At 44.6% G+C, this 16310-nt stretch overlaps 2 protein-coding genes across 3 annotated transcripts; one reads left to right on the top strand and one right to left on the bottom strand.

Moving 5' to 3' along the window:
• The first annotated feature begins 102 nt into the window (after positions 1-102).
• dbndd1 (dysbindin domain containing 1) lies at positions 103-5149 on the top strand. 2 transcript variants are annotated; one of them, XM_031564238.2, is made up of 5 exons: positions 103-979; positions 2787-2858; positions 3092-3232; positions 3581-3718; positions 4822-5149. In XM_031564238.2, exons 1-5 carry the CDS (start codon positions 949-951, stop codon positions 4989-4991), a joined length of 552 nt encoding a protein of 183 aa, XP_031420098.1. In that variant the 5' UTR covers positions 103-948; the 3' UTR covers positions 4992-5149. The 2 variants fall into 2 exon arrangements, with proteins under 2 accessions (XP_031420098.1, XP_042563421.1); XM_042707487.1 differs by lacking the exon at positions 2787-2858.
• A 2239-nt stretch (positions 5150-7388) lies between these two features.
• On the bottom strand, positions 7389-15849 carry afg3l1 (AFG3-like AAA ATPase 1). Its single transcript, XM_012822301.3, has 17 exons — positions 15539-15849; positions 14993-15083; positions 14705-14823; positions 14416-14565; positions 14192-14266; positions 13934-14058; positions 13342-13609; positions 12841-12978; positions 12416-12569; positions 12119-12226; positions 11614-11739; positions 11387-11497; positions 11047-11162; positions 10643-10843; positions 9741-9935; positions 9195-9525; positions 7389-9160 (listed from the first exon to the last, which is right to left on the bottom strand). Exons 1-16 carry the CDS (start codon positions 15668-15670, stop codon positions 9304-9306), a joined length of 2331 nt encoding a protein of 776 aa, XP_012677755.2. The 5' UTR covers positions 15671-15849; the 3' UTR covers positions 7389-9160; positions 9195-9303.
• Positions 15850-16310: the final 461 nt, after the last annotated feature.

Genomic DNA, 16310 nt, shown 5'->3' with positions numbered 1-16310 from the left:
TTGTTTGAGGTTAATGCTTACTTGTAAGACATGGTTGTTGTACATCCATTCTCCACAGACTTGTTTAGTACCCTCTCTTGAACTCTGGGTGGAGCTACAGCTTAACATGATATTTTTTGTTTGGCCAGCAGTTTGGATTCTGAAGTGAATCTCTATTTAATCTTAACCCACCATCATCTCTTGCTGGATTTTAGCAAAACTGTTGTTAATCGTGGGCTAATTAACTTATATAGTTATAATACAACTGGATTTGTGCAGTCTGAAAATATGAGCCTTGGTGGTAGCTTTTTAGGGTTACAACCCTATCTCAACCAAACACATAGTCCTCCTCAACCTGCCAGTTCCCCACCCCCTTTCCCCATCTCTGGCTGCTATTGTGCTTAGCCACTATACAGTGTGACACTATTGCTGGTAAATGGAAGCAGCATGGTTTGCACAGAAACTCCCCTGACAATGTTTGCAGTGTCCTTGAGCTGCACGTGGTTCAGTGGGAAGGTGCTAAATGAATGCAACTGGAAGAGAGACAGAGAAAGGACACGAGGGAAAGAGAAGATTGGGGCGGGGCGGGGAGATCCTATTGATCTTTTTTCTTTTTTTTCAATCTAATACAGATAGAGATCTTTTTTCTTTTTTTCAATCTAATACAGATAGAGAAGACATTTGGTTGGGATGCTCATTTTCACGGTGCTTTGTAGAGGTCCTGGCAGCTGCTGAGGAATGTGTCTAATTCCCGAGGGGAGTAGAAGAAAGAGAGACAGAAGGTGGATGAAAAAGCTTGGGAGGTAGAGGGAGAAGGAGGAATGGGAGGGAGGGAGGGAGTGAGGGAGTGAGAGGGTGCATGTCTGTGAGTGTGTGAAAGAGAGGGAGACGAGCAAGACTACGCCTCTCACCCTCCCCTCCCAGGCTGCTGGCTCAGACGGCGGAGAGCAGCCAGGTGGAGGCGGCTGGATGGAGGCTCAGGGAGAAACCAACACCCCCGGTAAGGACAGGCGTTACGGGCACTCACACACATCAGGGCACACATCGCAGGATGAACAAAAGCAGTTTACAGCCCTGTCTGCATTGTCTCGCTACACAAGCTGCCATGCCTGTACTTAAAGCAGAGGACTACCTCTAGGGAATGAGCAGCAATGCACCAGCAGACAGCCAGTGACAAGTGCAGACTGCTTTGTGGATGCCGCTGAGTTCAGATGCATGTGGATTGTATGTGTGTGTGTGTGTGTGTGTGTCTGTGTGTGTGTGTGTGTGTCTGTGTCTGTGTCTGTGTGTGTGTGCGCACACGCTCGTATGAGAAGGCATGCCCAGCTGCTTGAGCAAATGGCATTGTTCCCTCCTGTTCATTTGTGAGGGTTCATGTGTGTGCACTGTGGCTGGGAGAGATATGGATGAGCATCTCACATAGTTGAATGATGGACAGCATTAAAGACAAGCGTTTTTAGCCATTGATCTTGTTCACGATGAATTGATCAAAAGGGAACTGGTTGAGTTTATATACAGAGAGGTGTAAGAGTTGATCTGAGGTACTGGTTCCAGGAAATATTTAGTGTGTTATTACTAATGACTTATGTCATGTAACATTTGAACTTATTAGCCACTACTGCTGTCCCTGATGTGCCCTGCACAGAGGACCGGCAGAGGGGGATGAGTAATGTGTCTTCGTTAGTACTACTGCAGGACAACCTGCACACTGCAGAACTAAATGCAGAAAGCAAGATGCCAGGCTTTTGGGCTGAAAACTACGAAATGATACATTTCAAAATGAGAGGTGATTCATCGCTCTTGTTTTTTTTTTTTTTTGTATGTGTGTGTCAAAACATAGACAAATAATATACATTTTTCCTCTTTCTGATAACTAGGGTCACATATGTGTGATGCATTCTGAAATTGGCTATGTAAATAATGGTGCAACAAGCATCTTTAATGTTTTGTTTGATGTTTCAAAGAGTCAGTAGGGAGCCTCGGGATCAGTTACTTGGTGAAACCCGAGCCTGTCATGTCATGACACAGCAAGCCATTGACTGGAGGCCAACGTGATGCTGAATGTTCTCACTTCAAAAGATTAGGGAGTTGTAGACAATGATGGTGAACTATGATGTCAATGGAAGGGCGGTAACACAATCAAATAACATTTATGCATACTTAGTTGTGTTATGACAAGAATCCAATGGCTAGCTTTTATTTATTTATTTATTTTATTTATTTACCAGTATGGGAATTGTGAGACATAGTAGGATATATCGAAAGCCATTGATAGGGAAATAGGGCACTAAAACCTCTTAAGACCTTCAGATACACAAAACATGAATCTGGAGGCTTACATAAACACTCACCCTAAAATGAATGTATCATTTAAAAAGCAGCATACTTGCATATTTCTGTCACTGCTGTACTTACTGTATATTTAAACACAAATTAGATATATATTTAACAAAAATATATAAACCAATGTGGAACAATCTCAATCATTTTACAGAGTGACATTATAAGGAATCAGGCATTGCATTAAACTATACATTGTACATAACTATGGCTATAGATATGAATTTGTGCACAGAACGGGAAAGAAATACGTTTTTTGTGTACATGGAGAAATTATAGGATCTTTTATTTCAATTCATGACACCATGGGATCAAAACATGACTGGATGTTGGATATATATATATTTGTCTAGTGTATATCGATGTTACCATGTTCTGGAAAAAGTCATTTCATACCAGAATCTTGCACTAATAAATCTTTGTATTTAACTTCATAAATCAATTGAGGATTGCTGTTCATTTTTAAGAGTCAGAAAAATGGCAGAATTCCCCGAAGTTTTATGGAAGAAGCCCAGATGTTGGGGGAAAGCCTCTGGGAGGTTTGTAGTATTTCATTCATCTAAATATTAGCAAGTGCTCTCTGCCAACTCTCCCCAGTGTCAATTGAACACTGCTGGTTTTCCCAATAGCTCCATACAATAGTGGGACAATGGGCTGCATTTTCATTCAGTATGCCTCTGTTAGTGCTGTATATTGGTACACCCATTTGGTTTTGGTTTTCAGACCAGAATACAAGGTGTCAAACTCACACATGACCATTCATTATCAACAGAGCCTGTCAGAGGCTTACAGAACCTTCTGAAGTCCTCCAGCTCAGCCAGCCTTACGTCAGAAGTATCCCAGTGTGCAACGGGAGAGCAGGCCAGCACTCCAGGGCACCACCCAGGTCACCTGTTGACCAGTGAGAGGAGACGTGAGTAACAGGGTTGCTGAGCTATCACCCAACTCTATTGAACACAGCAGCACCTCATCTATGGGACTCCTCCATGATGTGGTTAACTTGGCTATAAAGATGCAGCAACTGCTGCTGTGCATAAGTTAGATGACAAGTATAGCCACTGTCTTCCTATTCCATGCAAAACAATGGAGGCCAATTCTCTTTTAAATTGCTAACAGTAACTAATTGTGTGCTAGACTGAAGAGTAATCATGGGGGCATGAGTTTGGGTATATTACAGCAAAATTTGTTTCTTTTCAGTGAACTTTGCCCTTTAAGGATTGCGTTTGTCTTGTCTTAATGTACTTCCCCCTTCCAATAACAGAACCCCTCAGCAGTGTATCATCTCTGGAAGTGCACTTCGATCTCCTGGACCTGACTGAGCTCACAGACATGTCTGACCAGGAGCTGGGGGAGGTCTTTGCCGATTCAGACGAAGAGAACCATAATGAATCTCCAGCAAGTGAGTCTAAAGCCATACAGTCCTTCACTAACTCACTTCCACCGACACACAGTTTCTTTCAAACATACTGATCCAATTGACGAGGATCCAACCTGCCAACCAACTGTGCTGTACAATATCCCAAAATAAATTTCACTTCATGAATAATATAATACAATATAATATAATACAACCAAAGTGGACGAATTCAGATTTGTGATCCTCTTGAGTCTAATTAACATTTTACTGTCATTAAGTTCACTCTCAGTGCTTAGTTAACATTTCATAACCCAGCCATTATTAAGCAATGCCATCAAACCTCCATCATATCTGAGAGTCAGTGAGTAGTCTCCAATGGACAAACATTATGCATGAAAGCGGTCAAAGATGGCGGCCTCCTCTGTTCTCCTTCTACTCTCATTCTCATCTCGTCTCGGAGTCCATGATTATTTGATAGGGCAGGGAGCAGGAGTGCAGAGAAATGTACCTCTTTAATATTTCATTTCACAACACAGTCAGAGGTAACAGCCACCCTTCACTGTACGCCATGGGCTCTCTGGTTCAGCTGAGTTCACTTTTAGCCATGCTAGCAGTAATCACCTGAGGCGTGACTCACTCTCCCCCTCTAAATAGAACAGATCTCCTGTGAGAGTAGGAACCGTTTGGCAGGTGTGAGGTCATTACATCATGGTATGAATAGGCTGATTATACCAGCAAAACAGAAATGTCCAATAACAAAATTGCCAAACCGACATTTTCGATAGTAGCTATTTACAAGATTTCTATAATGAGACAATACTGTATGGTCACTTTAGTCAGTTAATATAGTCAACTTAAACAGTATATTTCAAAATATGAATTCATGGTTGCCAATTGGTGTCAGACTGTGTTCATTATTCCACATGACACACTCTCTGTCAACACAGCTGATACTGTTGCCCCAGATGATTGGTGTTATAGCTCTCTCACTCAAGTTATATACTGTATACTGTTATATATATTTCTCACTTAGGCCTCAGGTTGCAAAAAAGAGAACATCTATTTTAGGGTGACACTAATTAATAATCACAATTTTTCATCAAAGGCATCTGCATTTCTACTTTGACAACACGTTTTTTTGTCAGATCCACAGCATCCCCCGCTGGCTCGGTTTGCCCACGCGGGCTACGTGCGCTCTCCGTCCTGGACCCGTGGAGGTCGGGGCGAGCAACCCAAAGACAGGAAGCACCACAGCGACTCCGACAGCACCGAACCTCTTCTGAAGATGGAGCGATCTCTGTCCCAGCAGCCCTGACGAGTCGACGCCCGTGGGGAACCCGTCCGCTTGCAGGAGCGCAGCCGCTGCTCACTCACGGAGGGACGCACACACAGGGAGATTCAACACACACAGAGCCCTGTCTGGGACTGAGACAGAGAACCAGAAGGCCAGATAGACAGAGAGTGTATGAGAGAGAGAGAGAGAGAGAGAGAGAGAGAGAGAGAGAGAGAGAGAGAGAGGAGAGAGAGAGAGCATGAAATGTTGAGAGTGGAAAGCAAGGGAGAAGGAGAGAGAAGAGCAAGAGAGGGGGAAGAAGGTAGGAGAGAGAGAGGGAGGAGAGTAAGGATTCAGTCCAGAATGGGTTTTTCTTCATCCAGTGATTGTAAACAAGTTTCCCATCCAAACAGTCGCTAAGGCCATGTCCCACAGGGATTCCTACTGCCATTTTGCTGACCCATCACCCAACACACTAATGATCCATTACTTCAGCTGTCCAGTCAGGTGCAGACCCATAGAGGTGGAGCCTAGAGACCTCTACCATTGTGGGCTCAAGCAGTTAGGCCAGCATGAGTCTGAGGAGGCTCCATGATGCGCATGTGCAGTGGGACATGGCCTCAGCGCTGTCGCCTCATTAGTGCAGGAGCTTCAGGGCTTATTGCAATGCCCCCTCTGGACTGTGGGGCACACAAGCACCTTATTAAAGGTGAGGTACATATACTACTACTACTACCTTACCAAGGCAGAACCCCTGCCGCTTTAGCTAGACAGGTGGACCACAATCATGGCCTCTGCTGAGACACTATGTCCAGTGAGAAGATTAAAACACAGGTCCTCTTCTGAGACACTATGTCCAGTGAGAAGATTCAAATACAGGTCCTCTTCTGAGACACTATGTCCAGTGAGAATATTCAAATACAGGTCCTCTTCTGAGATACTATGTCCAGTGTGAAGATTCAAATACAGGTCCTCTTCTGAGACACTATGTCCAGTGAGAATATTCAAATACAGGTCCTCTTCTGAGATACTATGTCCAGTGTGAAAATTCAAATACAGGTTTTCTGCTGAGACACTATGTCCAGTGAGACGATTAAAATACACGTCCTTGACGTCAAAAGAAAATACAGACTCTTAAAGTGTTCTAAAAGTGCATAAAGGACAAAGGAATAAAGGAAGGGTGTAGCTTCTTCAGACCATAGCTCCATGAGAGAGCTTAGCCCCTCACTTCTGTGCCAATAAGGCTCCAACATGGTCGGCGGTCTTTGTTCAGTGTATACAACACATATCATAACTTGTACAGGGTAAAGAGATAATTAGAGCAAAACATAAGCGATTATGCAGTTTGTCAAAGACCTGCCGGGGATATTGATGTCACAGGAGCACCCTTGGGAGCAGTGAAACGGCACGCAAGCATATTTCTTGGAGAGAAGGAAGGACTCGGGACTAACACAGGGCTTAATAAGACTCAGACCCTCCTGGAAACCATTGCAAAGAGGACCTGTGTGACATGCTGCTTGACCTGCTTTTGGCCCCTTCTTCCTGCCAGAGTGGTTTACCCCACCTCTGCTGCTACAACTGCATCGTAACAAGTAGGGCTGAATATGAGCTACAAAAGCAGGCTTGTTTCTTTCTTTTGCTTTTTTAAGCTGCTGATTAAGAGCACGTTATTCTTCTCCATTGCAGAGGTATTCTAAAAGTGATGCATTAGTAAGTCTGTAGTCGGTCACACAACAGTAAGTGTGCAAAGCTATATGTGGCGTCACAGGAGCTGCGGTGTGATGACTAGGAGTCCTACCAACTAGCAGAATGGGTGCTGTTTCTCCACACTCCACCTCCAGCCAACTCAGTGTTTGAGTCTGAAGAATTAGTCATGTGATTAGTGTGTTCTTTTGTGTCACAAGTTTCTTTTGCCAGGTATGTGGGTGCACGTCACGTATGAACATCAGTGTAGTGACTGTGAAATGGGTATGAGCGACGTCACGTATGAACATCAGTGAAATGGTTATGAGTGACGTCACGTATGAACATCAGTGAAATGGTTATGAGTGACGTCACGTATGAACATCAGTGAAATGGTTATGAGCGACGTCACATATGGACATCAGTGTAGTGACCGTGAAATGGGTATGAGTGACGTCACGTATGAACATCAGTGTAGGGACTGTGAAATGGTTATGAGCAACGTGAGGAGACCTGAAAGCATGACGGCCGGGCTGTTTCATTCATGCAGCGTCTATGAGGAATGTGTCTGAATACAAGAGCAAAAGGGACTCACACCTGTCCTCAACCATAATCCTGCTGGGAGAATAAATCAAGAAGGCGGTATAAGAGTTGCTGTTTCGGATTATGTTTATGTAACGTCTATCTATCTAGTCATACTGTCTGAGTGATGGGGAAAATGAGGTGGGAATATCTAAATACACAGAAACTCATTTGAATGGTTCTTCGAAGTATTTATTTGTTAATCAAATACCAGTATGTGTTTTGTTACATCATCACGATTTGTTTGCTTTAACTGGAACGTCTTGTTTGTGCTCCTGTGATAAGGAAGTTGACTTACAGGGATGTTTTTCAGCATTTTCTTGTACAAAGCAAATGTACACATTAAACCATCTATGCAAACATATTTACAAATGTTCATTGAATGACAAAGAGGCATCTTCAGTGGTGATACTATTGATGATTTCCACAATCAGCTTCAAGAAATAAAAGTGAAGTACGTAGATTTTTGTCAAAGCCTACAACAGGTGAGACAAGGCACCCTGTACCTTTCTTGTTTACACATTTCTGAACTTTTAAAAAAATGGACACGAAAACAAGGAGAAATGGGGCTAAAAACAAATACGATGTGTAGAATGCATATGAATACGGAGAAAGACCTTCTTTAATCTTCAATACTCTTCAGAATTACATCATTTTGTTGGCGTGAGGTACCTTGCTTGTGGTCAACTACATACTAGACTTTTCAAAAGAAGCAAGCTGCAAAATCTGCTGACATTTCACCCAAACCACTCTAGTGGAATTGCAAACGACCTTGTGGGGAGTACATCACGATAGCTTTCTGCCAATGCAACACATGGAGAAGAAAAAAAAACAGCGTCTGGTAACCTTGAACCATCCTGATCCACTCTCTGTCATCCTTACTTCAGTAACAATTCATCTGTAGAAGAGGCACTGAAGCACACTGAAGCTAATGTCGCTAGCTGCACAGACAAAACAGTTACAGGCATACTTTAGCAGGCAGCCCCCGTAACACTTTCTGCCGACATCGTTTGTAAGGGCATGTTGAAATGTTCCCCCCCCATCTAAAACCTACTCACTGCTGTGTTGAGAGTACAACGTTTGGGCTATTTTGAGCCAGTGTCTTGCTGTCAGGCGCTAAGCTTGAACGGTGCCCTGAAACGGGGGGTGGCTGGCGGCTGGCTGCTGGCTCAGGAGTGTGAGGGCTGTGATGGATGACAGAGCCAGCGTGTGTCCTACTTGTGCTGGGCCGGGCTGGGATCACTCCGCCTCCTCAGAGATAGTGAGAGAGAGAAAGACTCTAACCTGATCTCTCTCTGCTCATTCCAATAAAATACAGTAGAAAGAGGGAATGTTCCCATTCACTTCATCATAAAAGAGAGAGTAAAAGAGGAGGTGAAAAGGGAGGGAGAGTTGGGAAAAGGACAGATTGAAGGCAAGGACGAATAAAACTCGGTGTCTCCACTGTACAAACATGGGCAGTCAGCTTGAAAAAAAAAAAAAAAGAAAACAGAGCTAGTTAGGATCCTGCCCAGAGAATTCCACCAAAATTGAATTTACGCATTTTAATGAAATTACAACAGAGCTACGGGTGTCTGTACCACTAAAAGCCTTTTGAAGACTCTTGCCTCCATGGACTGACTGTGTGGATCAGGTTCACGGCAGTTTGGTTTTGATTTTCATAAGCACCAGTTTAAACAAACAATGATTTGATATACCACAATCTTGCTACTATAAACTGCGTACGGGGCCACCATATACATCATTCTCTTCCTTCAGTGACATCACCGCCCCAAAACCCACACTGTACATAAAGGGTCAAACTGGACAAACAACACACTGGTATCATATTGTTTGTCTACGGCTTCACACAGAGCCAAATTGGTGCTGTTAAGGCTTCAGAGGACTTCCTTTGCTTCGACACCAGTCAAATCAAAACCAAAAAGTTGCAAATAAATACATAAAGGGGAAAAATACACCCTCCACATGCAGAGACGTTGGTTCTCCGCACTCCTGCATGCTCCAGCTGAGCAGCAGAGAGGTTAACCCACAGAGGCAGCTGAGAGGGCAGACCGCTGGGTGGGTGGGTGGGGGAGGTTGCACTCCTGGCCTAAGCCACTTGCTTCTCCTTGCTGGGCTCCTCTTCCTGGACTACGCTGCGCTCCTTGTTCCAGTCCTTCAGGCCCTCGGGGAGGCTGGTGTCCTCCTCGAAGCTGCCAGTCCCTTCAACAAACTCCTCGTAGGTGGAGCGTTCCTCGAACGGGCGTGGCCCAAGCAGCTCCAGCATGTCGGCCTTGTCCAGCACCTCCTTCTCCAAGAGCCTCTTCCCCACCTTTAAACAAGCACACACTCATAGATCAGTGGCATAGATTACCAGTGGTAGCAGAAGGAAGAATGTCTTATCCAAACTATTCCTGTCAGCACCCAAGTTTGTCCTCACCAAATGTGCCTCACCTAAAGTGAATAGAAAGGTTGCACTTCCACTGAATCTACTGATAGTATTGGGGGGCTAATTCAGGGCACGCAAAGATTCAAAGGTTCTTGTACCTTCTCCACCACGTCCTTCTTGTCCAGGACGAGCTCCATGGTCCGCTGGTAGGCCCGGTCCACCAGGTCTCGTACCTCCTGGTCTATGAGCTCAGCTGTGGCCTCACTGTAGGGCTTCTCCATGACCACCTCCCCCTGTCGAGGGAGGTCAAACGACACCTGGCCCACCTTGTCACTCATGCCAAACTGCACTATCTGAGAGAGAGAGAGAGAGAGAGAGAGAGAGAGAGAGAGAGAGAGAGAGAGAGAGAGAGAGAGAGCAGACATGTAGGGATGTGACTTGTGAAAGAGGGAGCTGAAAAACTAGCCAAATAGGGATATATACAGTAGATATACATAGAACTATATTTGGCTGCACAAACAAAGATGAGGATTTGACAGGGCCTTCTGTCTTTGTCTTTTATATACTTGGAAAATCAGCATGCATGATGATGAACGTGTAAATTGCCTAAGCTGACCTGAAAGCCATGACCAGCTCCTGCATTTACTGTTGTTTTATTTCTACTTCAGTTCAGTTAAACAAGACAAACATCTTGATCCACCAGAGTCAGTAGCTAGCTGCAGTGGGTTGCCAGGGCGAGTAAGAGGCTAGTAAACAAACTAGTGAGAAAAACATGCCCTACAAATAAGTGAGTTTACCACTCACGCTGCAATGAAATTATAAACCAGAGGGGGTTGGACAAGTGTGTAATAAAATAATCCAATGAAGCTACAGGTAATGACATCATCTGTGGCTCCACTCTACAAGCAGGTCTGTCTCGTGAGTCATGTGACTCTTCTGACTGAAGGGAGTTCGTTTTCATTTACACACAAATTCTGACGCTTGTTTACCTCGAAGCTGAAACATAGTAAACGAGTGCTGGATGGGTGCAATCTGTTCCCATGTAACGGTGTTAGCATACCTGAGCGTAGGCGGACTGTGTGACCTTCTTCAGGTCGTCCTGAGCTCCCGTGGTGATCCGTCCGAAGAACACCTGCTCCGCCACGCGGCCGCCCAGCATCATGCACATTCTGTCCAGCAGTTGCTCGCGCGTGTACAGATACTGCTCCTTAGGCAAGTACTGTGCGTAACCCAATCCCTTCCCCCGGGGAATAATGGACACCTGTGACAAGGGGGACAGTAATGTGTGGTGCACTCTTAGATAACACAGCTTAGTGGACCGATTCTACATCCACACTCATTTACATTGACATGATTACTTCCATGAACACATCCCTTTAGTTGCTTGTAATGTCCATGTCTTTGCTTGATACATTGACAGCCAATATATATGACATATGACAATATATAATGTGAGATGCACACCTTCAGTAAGGGGTCAGCATGTTCCAGGAACCAGCCCACTACAGCATGGCCAGCCTCATGGAACGCCACAGTCCTCTTCTCTGTGGGCTGCAGGACCTGAGTTTTCTTCTCCAAACCTGGGCCGGAGAGGAGCAAAGAAGGTCAATGAGGAAATGGAGGAGTGAGGACATTTCCAATAACTCTTTTCCAGAGGAGGATACAAAAATGATTACCACGTTGCGTACTACCGTAATACAGCATTGATTATCAGTTATTATGGTCGATTTACAAAAATAGTATTAAATCATCAGACTCTGTCTGTGTAAGAGAGTACAGCCGGTCAATAACAAAAACAGCTCACCTCCAATCACCCTGTCGATAGCTTGCTCAAAGTGCTTTGCATTGACGGACTCGTGCAGATACCGGGCAGCAATCAAAGCAGCTTCATTACACACATTGGCAATATCAGCTCCTGATAGAAATCACAGGATGTCAGGATACTGTTAGAGGGAGCACATCACATGGTCACCATGAATATTATCTTAAAATGTCTCCCTGTCCCGTGGCAGAGATTTGTCCTCAGCTCACCAGTAAAACCAGGAGTGGATGCTGCCATTTTCCTGGCCAGGGCATCTTTGTCCATGCTGGGGTCTAGTTTCAGAGGCCTCAGGTGAACCTTGAAGATGGACGCCCGGCCCTTGATGTCAGGTGGACCTGAAGGACAGACACATCATGAGTGCTAGGAGTGTTAAGAACATCTCGCCATCTTTCTGGGCAGGCTGAAGGTTTACTGAGTAGTAAACACATTCATGTGATATTTTGAAAAAGTGAGGACCAAGGCTTCCACTTATCAACTTAACTAGATGAACCTAGAGCTCACTGCTCACCTTCACAACATAAGACCTACTCATCTTGGCAGGAGTCTGGGGTATTTTCCCTACATTTCATCATCATCATCTATAGACAACAGCACTTCACCATACAACACATTTGCAAGTCAATGCATAGAAATTCTTCATCAACAAAGGAGCAGCCCCCACTTTGGTGTGTGGTGTTCCTAGGCAACAGCACAAACACAAATGTAGCTCCATACCAATATAAATCTGCCTGTCAAATCTGCCAGGCCTCATCAGTGCAGGGTCCAGGATGTCTGGTCTGTTGGTCCCAGCAAGAACCACCACGTTGGTGCTGGTGTTGAACCCTGAGGAAGAGGCCAGACAGAGAACACTTCATGACCTCTGGTTTGTGCTTGTATTAGGGATGGAGTAAACCACTGGTTTGTGCTTGTATTAGGGATGGAGTAAACCGCAGGGAGACTCCTTGTCAATGCATTTTTTCCAGCCTCTGCCAATAAAATGCCCCCCCTCATGATCCCTGAGCTCATACGCACCATCCATCTCCACTAGCAGCTGGTTGAGGGTGTTTTCCTGTTCACTCTGCCCACCAAAGTTCCCGCCACCTCTCTTCCTGCCAACCGCATCAATCTCATCAATGAAGAGGATGCAGGGGGCATTCTTACGAGCCATGGTAAACATGTCCCTTACCTACGACAGCACATATGTGGAATAACAACAACCAGTTTACAAAAACATCCATCAACCTTGAACACATAACACGTGTTTTAACAGCCAACAGACATCTACTCGTTCAGGATATGTATTGTATGTGACATGTTATGCGATACGAGACAGAACTTGAAGTCCATGTGATGGAACATTTGCAGAGAATTTTAACTGTGATTATTTTAAATTAGTTTATATGTGACTATTTTCTGGGCTGGGCAGACTGAAGCCACCTATTGCGTGTGCCACTCACCCTGGCTGGCCCAACCCCCACAAACATCTCTAGAAACTCGGAGCCGTTGACTGTGATGAAAGGGACGTTGGCTTCTCCTGCTGTAGCTTTGGCCAGCAGAGTCTTCCCAGTGCCTGGTGGGCCAGACAGCACCGCACCCTAAGACAGCAGAGGGCATAAACATTATGTGAACCTCAATAAGTCACAATATGTAACCAAAAACTTCACAACAATACAATTAAGGGGCTATTGAAGGTATAGATCGAATCTGAAGAGATCCAATCATTATTCATATCATTTCTGTCAACCATTTGTTGACATTCCAGTTTCCAGACCAAGAGAATTAAAACTATAAGCAACCTGACCTAACCTGGCCTGACCTGTCTGTCAGATGATTTTCAAGTATCCTCTACAACATAAACTGGCTTAATCCAGGCACAGGGTAAGCTACTATAGTTATGCCATACATAAGCCAGGTCTGAAAGTGTATAAGCTTCTCTCTGCTGGCACATTCTGGTGTACCTTTGGGATTTTGGCCCCCAGATCCTTGTATTGCTGAGGGTTCTTCAGGAAGTTGACAAACTCAAGGATCTCCAACTTAGCCTCCTCACATCCTGCCACATCCTTGAATTTGACTTCAATGTTGTCCTTCATCATTTTGGCGTTGGACTGGCTCATGCTGAACAGCCCACCCTTCCCGCCACCTCCTGCTCCCATTGTCCCCCGGCGAAGAGTGAAGAGCAGAAAGCCAATCAATAGCAGCGTGGGAATGATGCTCATGAGGAAGGACCTGGAAAAAAAAAAAAGGATTAAATATTTAATTGCGGTGTTTAATAAAACAAAGCCACGGTCTGTCAGCCACAAAGCTCTCTGAGACTTAAGCAACAGCTTAGTAAAATACCATTCCCGCCAAGCCAATGCTTACAACAAAAGTGTTCAAAGAGTGCCATTTCTTGCCCAAGGTAAGGAGTCATATGAGTGTGGAACAGGACTTGTGTCTCAGATGGTAGAGTACAGAGGACCCTGTGCAGTAAACTGGGCAGTGAGTGAATCTTGTGTACCGTAATTGATTGTGCACTCAGGCAAAATATTAAGGATGGACCAGGAGACTTACCCATCACTCTCAGAGCTGTAGACCACCGCTACCCTGTGGGAAGGTTCCAGTCCAAGCTCTTGCTGAGCCGTCTCGAGGTTCCTTTCAAACGTGTCCACGCTGCCTATGTTAAACCATACGTAACTCTGCCCTCACACAAACACACACACACACAAGCGATAGAACCCCAAACCCTCGGTTAACAGATACAATGGTGTTGATATGTGTTCAGTAACAACTCTAGTGCACATATTGTCAGTCTTCTGGTCAGACACTTACCCCATCTCCAGCATCTGCTCTGGGAACTAAGATGACTCGCACATACTGCTTGTTGACCACCTCCAGGCGGTCCACCTAAAACAATACAGAGCAAATCTCAAAATCCTCATTCACAGCCTTCTTTGGTCATTTACAGCTCTGCCATCAGTACAAACACAGAGGCAGCTACCTGTGCCAAAACACATATGAGCTCTTTAATCAAGAATGTCACGGCACACACTCACCACTCCTCTGTCCAAATAGCGATGGACAAAGTCCTTCCAGGTGATTTCCTTCCCTCTGTCTCTAAAATATAAATAGAGAATGGTGGCAGAGACCCCAGCTGCACCAAGCGCTAGGTACTGGAAGTCTTTCTCATCCCATGGGAAATCCCCCTGAAGAAACAGAGGACAATGAGAGAGTAAGTGACAGGCATGAGGTGGCAGATGAGGACAAGAAGGAGACTTCTGTTTTCTGTTTTAGAAAACCTCTGTTAATGTAATAATGTAAAATAGGAAAAGGAGTAACGCAAACCTTCTGCATACGGCTCCACCAGTCCTTCTTGCCTCCTCTTCTCCCCCCTCCACCCCCACTTCCATCTCCTGAGCGACCCCCGCCACTGCTAGAAGGCTCGGACTCTTTAGGATTTTCACCTGCAGACAAAAAAAAAGAACTAGTGGATCAAACGAAAACATGTGCTTTTTGCTGCCCAAACAGCAGCATTAGGCATAACAAATAGGGGGGACAGCACAACAATTCACGAATGAGGACGGACTGTCTGGTTAGACACAACACTATCTACACCAAGTACTAATTGCTTACCTTTAGGCGATTCTGTTGAGTATCGGAGTCGGAAGTTCAGGTGGCTATTAGCATAGTATGATAATGGTCTTGAGTAGTGCGATGCGATTCTCTACACAATGAGCACAAAGTGAAAAAGAAACGTTACAGACAAAGTGACCCACACAACTGTGGCTCACGGACTACTTCCGTCAACTTTAGAAGAGAAGCTTAGTCATCATGACAGTCATGGCCATGAGCTGGTAACAGGAGCGTCAATGTTCGTACTGACACATAGCAACAATAAGAACGGATAGTAACTATAATCCTTTTTGATATACCTTTACGTCAGAGTACTCTAACCTTGGCAAATCAATAAGCTGTAGCTAGCTAGCTAACGTAAACAATCCACACAGGAAACTCGCTAGCTAGCCAGCTATGCTAGCCTACATAACGCTATCTACTGAGAATGCTAAAAGGACTGTCATTCTCCCTTCTGTCATATGAGAAACACTCAAAATGAACTCAAAGCAGTCATACATGTGAAACGAATGCAGGTACGAGGTTAGGTCATCTGGGCTGTCTTACATTGACTGCATTGGCACTGTACCCTCGAGTTGTCAGACACAGAGTTCTGACCATGGAATAGCGTCCCAACGACCTTATACTAAGCCGTAGAGGCGAAGCAGCCGCCGACAGTAGCCCCATCATAAGAGCCATTTTTCTGTCGCTGCCTATCCGCCCCCGCCGATTGAATCCCGAACCTAATCTTAATATTCGTACTTCACCACTGTATATTGTGTATTCGCAGGCATTCCGATTCCAAATAGATTGCCAAGAGGTCAACCATGGCGACCAGTCTATCTCTAGGCGACCACTGATAAGCCTGATGTCTCTTGCTTCATAAAATGTTAGAAAGTATCATTAAAGACATCACAATCCTATTCTATCGTTTGTAGTTCATTTTTAAGTAGAAGGTACATTTAACTGAATTTTTAAATGAGTGAGTTTCTGGTTATGGACTACTATAACAAGTACTTATTATTATCAGGCACAAAATGGTCAGCCTTTGGTCCTTGGCACGTGTCCTGGTCAGCACCGTGATTGGCTGATAGAGAGAACGCTGAAATGAGGCTTATGAAACTTCTGATTAAATGTTTTGTAAGATCGTTTCTTAACACCACGGACCATATGATAATTATTTAAGCCTAAATATTCCATTTATAACTATAGGGGGAAAAAAAAAAAAACATAAACTGTAGGCAACATACAGCTTCATATGACATTATAGTTGGTTATGGAATGCATGGTTATAGGATGACCTCCATTAAAGTCTCATTAAAGCTTAATGCTTCCCTCT

The sequence above is a fragment of the Clupea harengus genome, chromosome 3, assembly GCF_900700415.2.
Source record: "Clupea harengus chromosome 3, Ch_v2.0.2, whole genome shotgun sequence".
Lineage (NCBI taxonomy): Eukaryota > Metazoa > Chordata > Actinopteri > Clupeiformes > Clupeidae > Clupea > Clupea harengus.
This window is presented reverse-complemented; position numbering and strand designations above follow the sequence as displayed.

Bases quoted from the DNA above. Each gene is read 5' to 3' on its own strand.
- dbndd1 (XM_031564238.2), top strand. From the start codon at position 949: ATGGAGGCTCAGGGAGAAACCAACACCCCCG. The intron at 2,859-3,091 runs GTTTGTAGTATT...CATTATCAACAG, and splicing joins TGGGGGAAAGCCTCTGGGAG to AGCCTGTCAGAGGCTTACAG. The intron at 3,233-3,580 runs GTGAGTAACAGG...TTCCAATAACAG, and splicing joins GTTGACCAGTGAGAGGAGAC to AACCCCTCAGCAGTGTATCA.
- afg3l1 (XM_012822301.3), bottom strand. From the start codon at position 15,670: ATGGCTCTTATGATGGGGCTACTGTCGGCGGCTGCTTCGCCTCTACGG. The intron at 13,610-13,933 runs GTAAGTCTCCTG...TTTTTTTTCCAG, and splicing joins TACAGCTCTGAGAGTGATGG to GTCCTTCCTCATGAGCATCA. The intron at 12,227-12,415 runs GTGCGTATGAGC...CCTCTTCCTCAG, and splicing joins GCTGCTAGTGGAGATGGATG to GGTTCAACACCAGCACCAAC.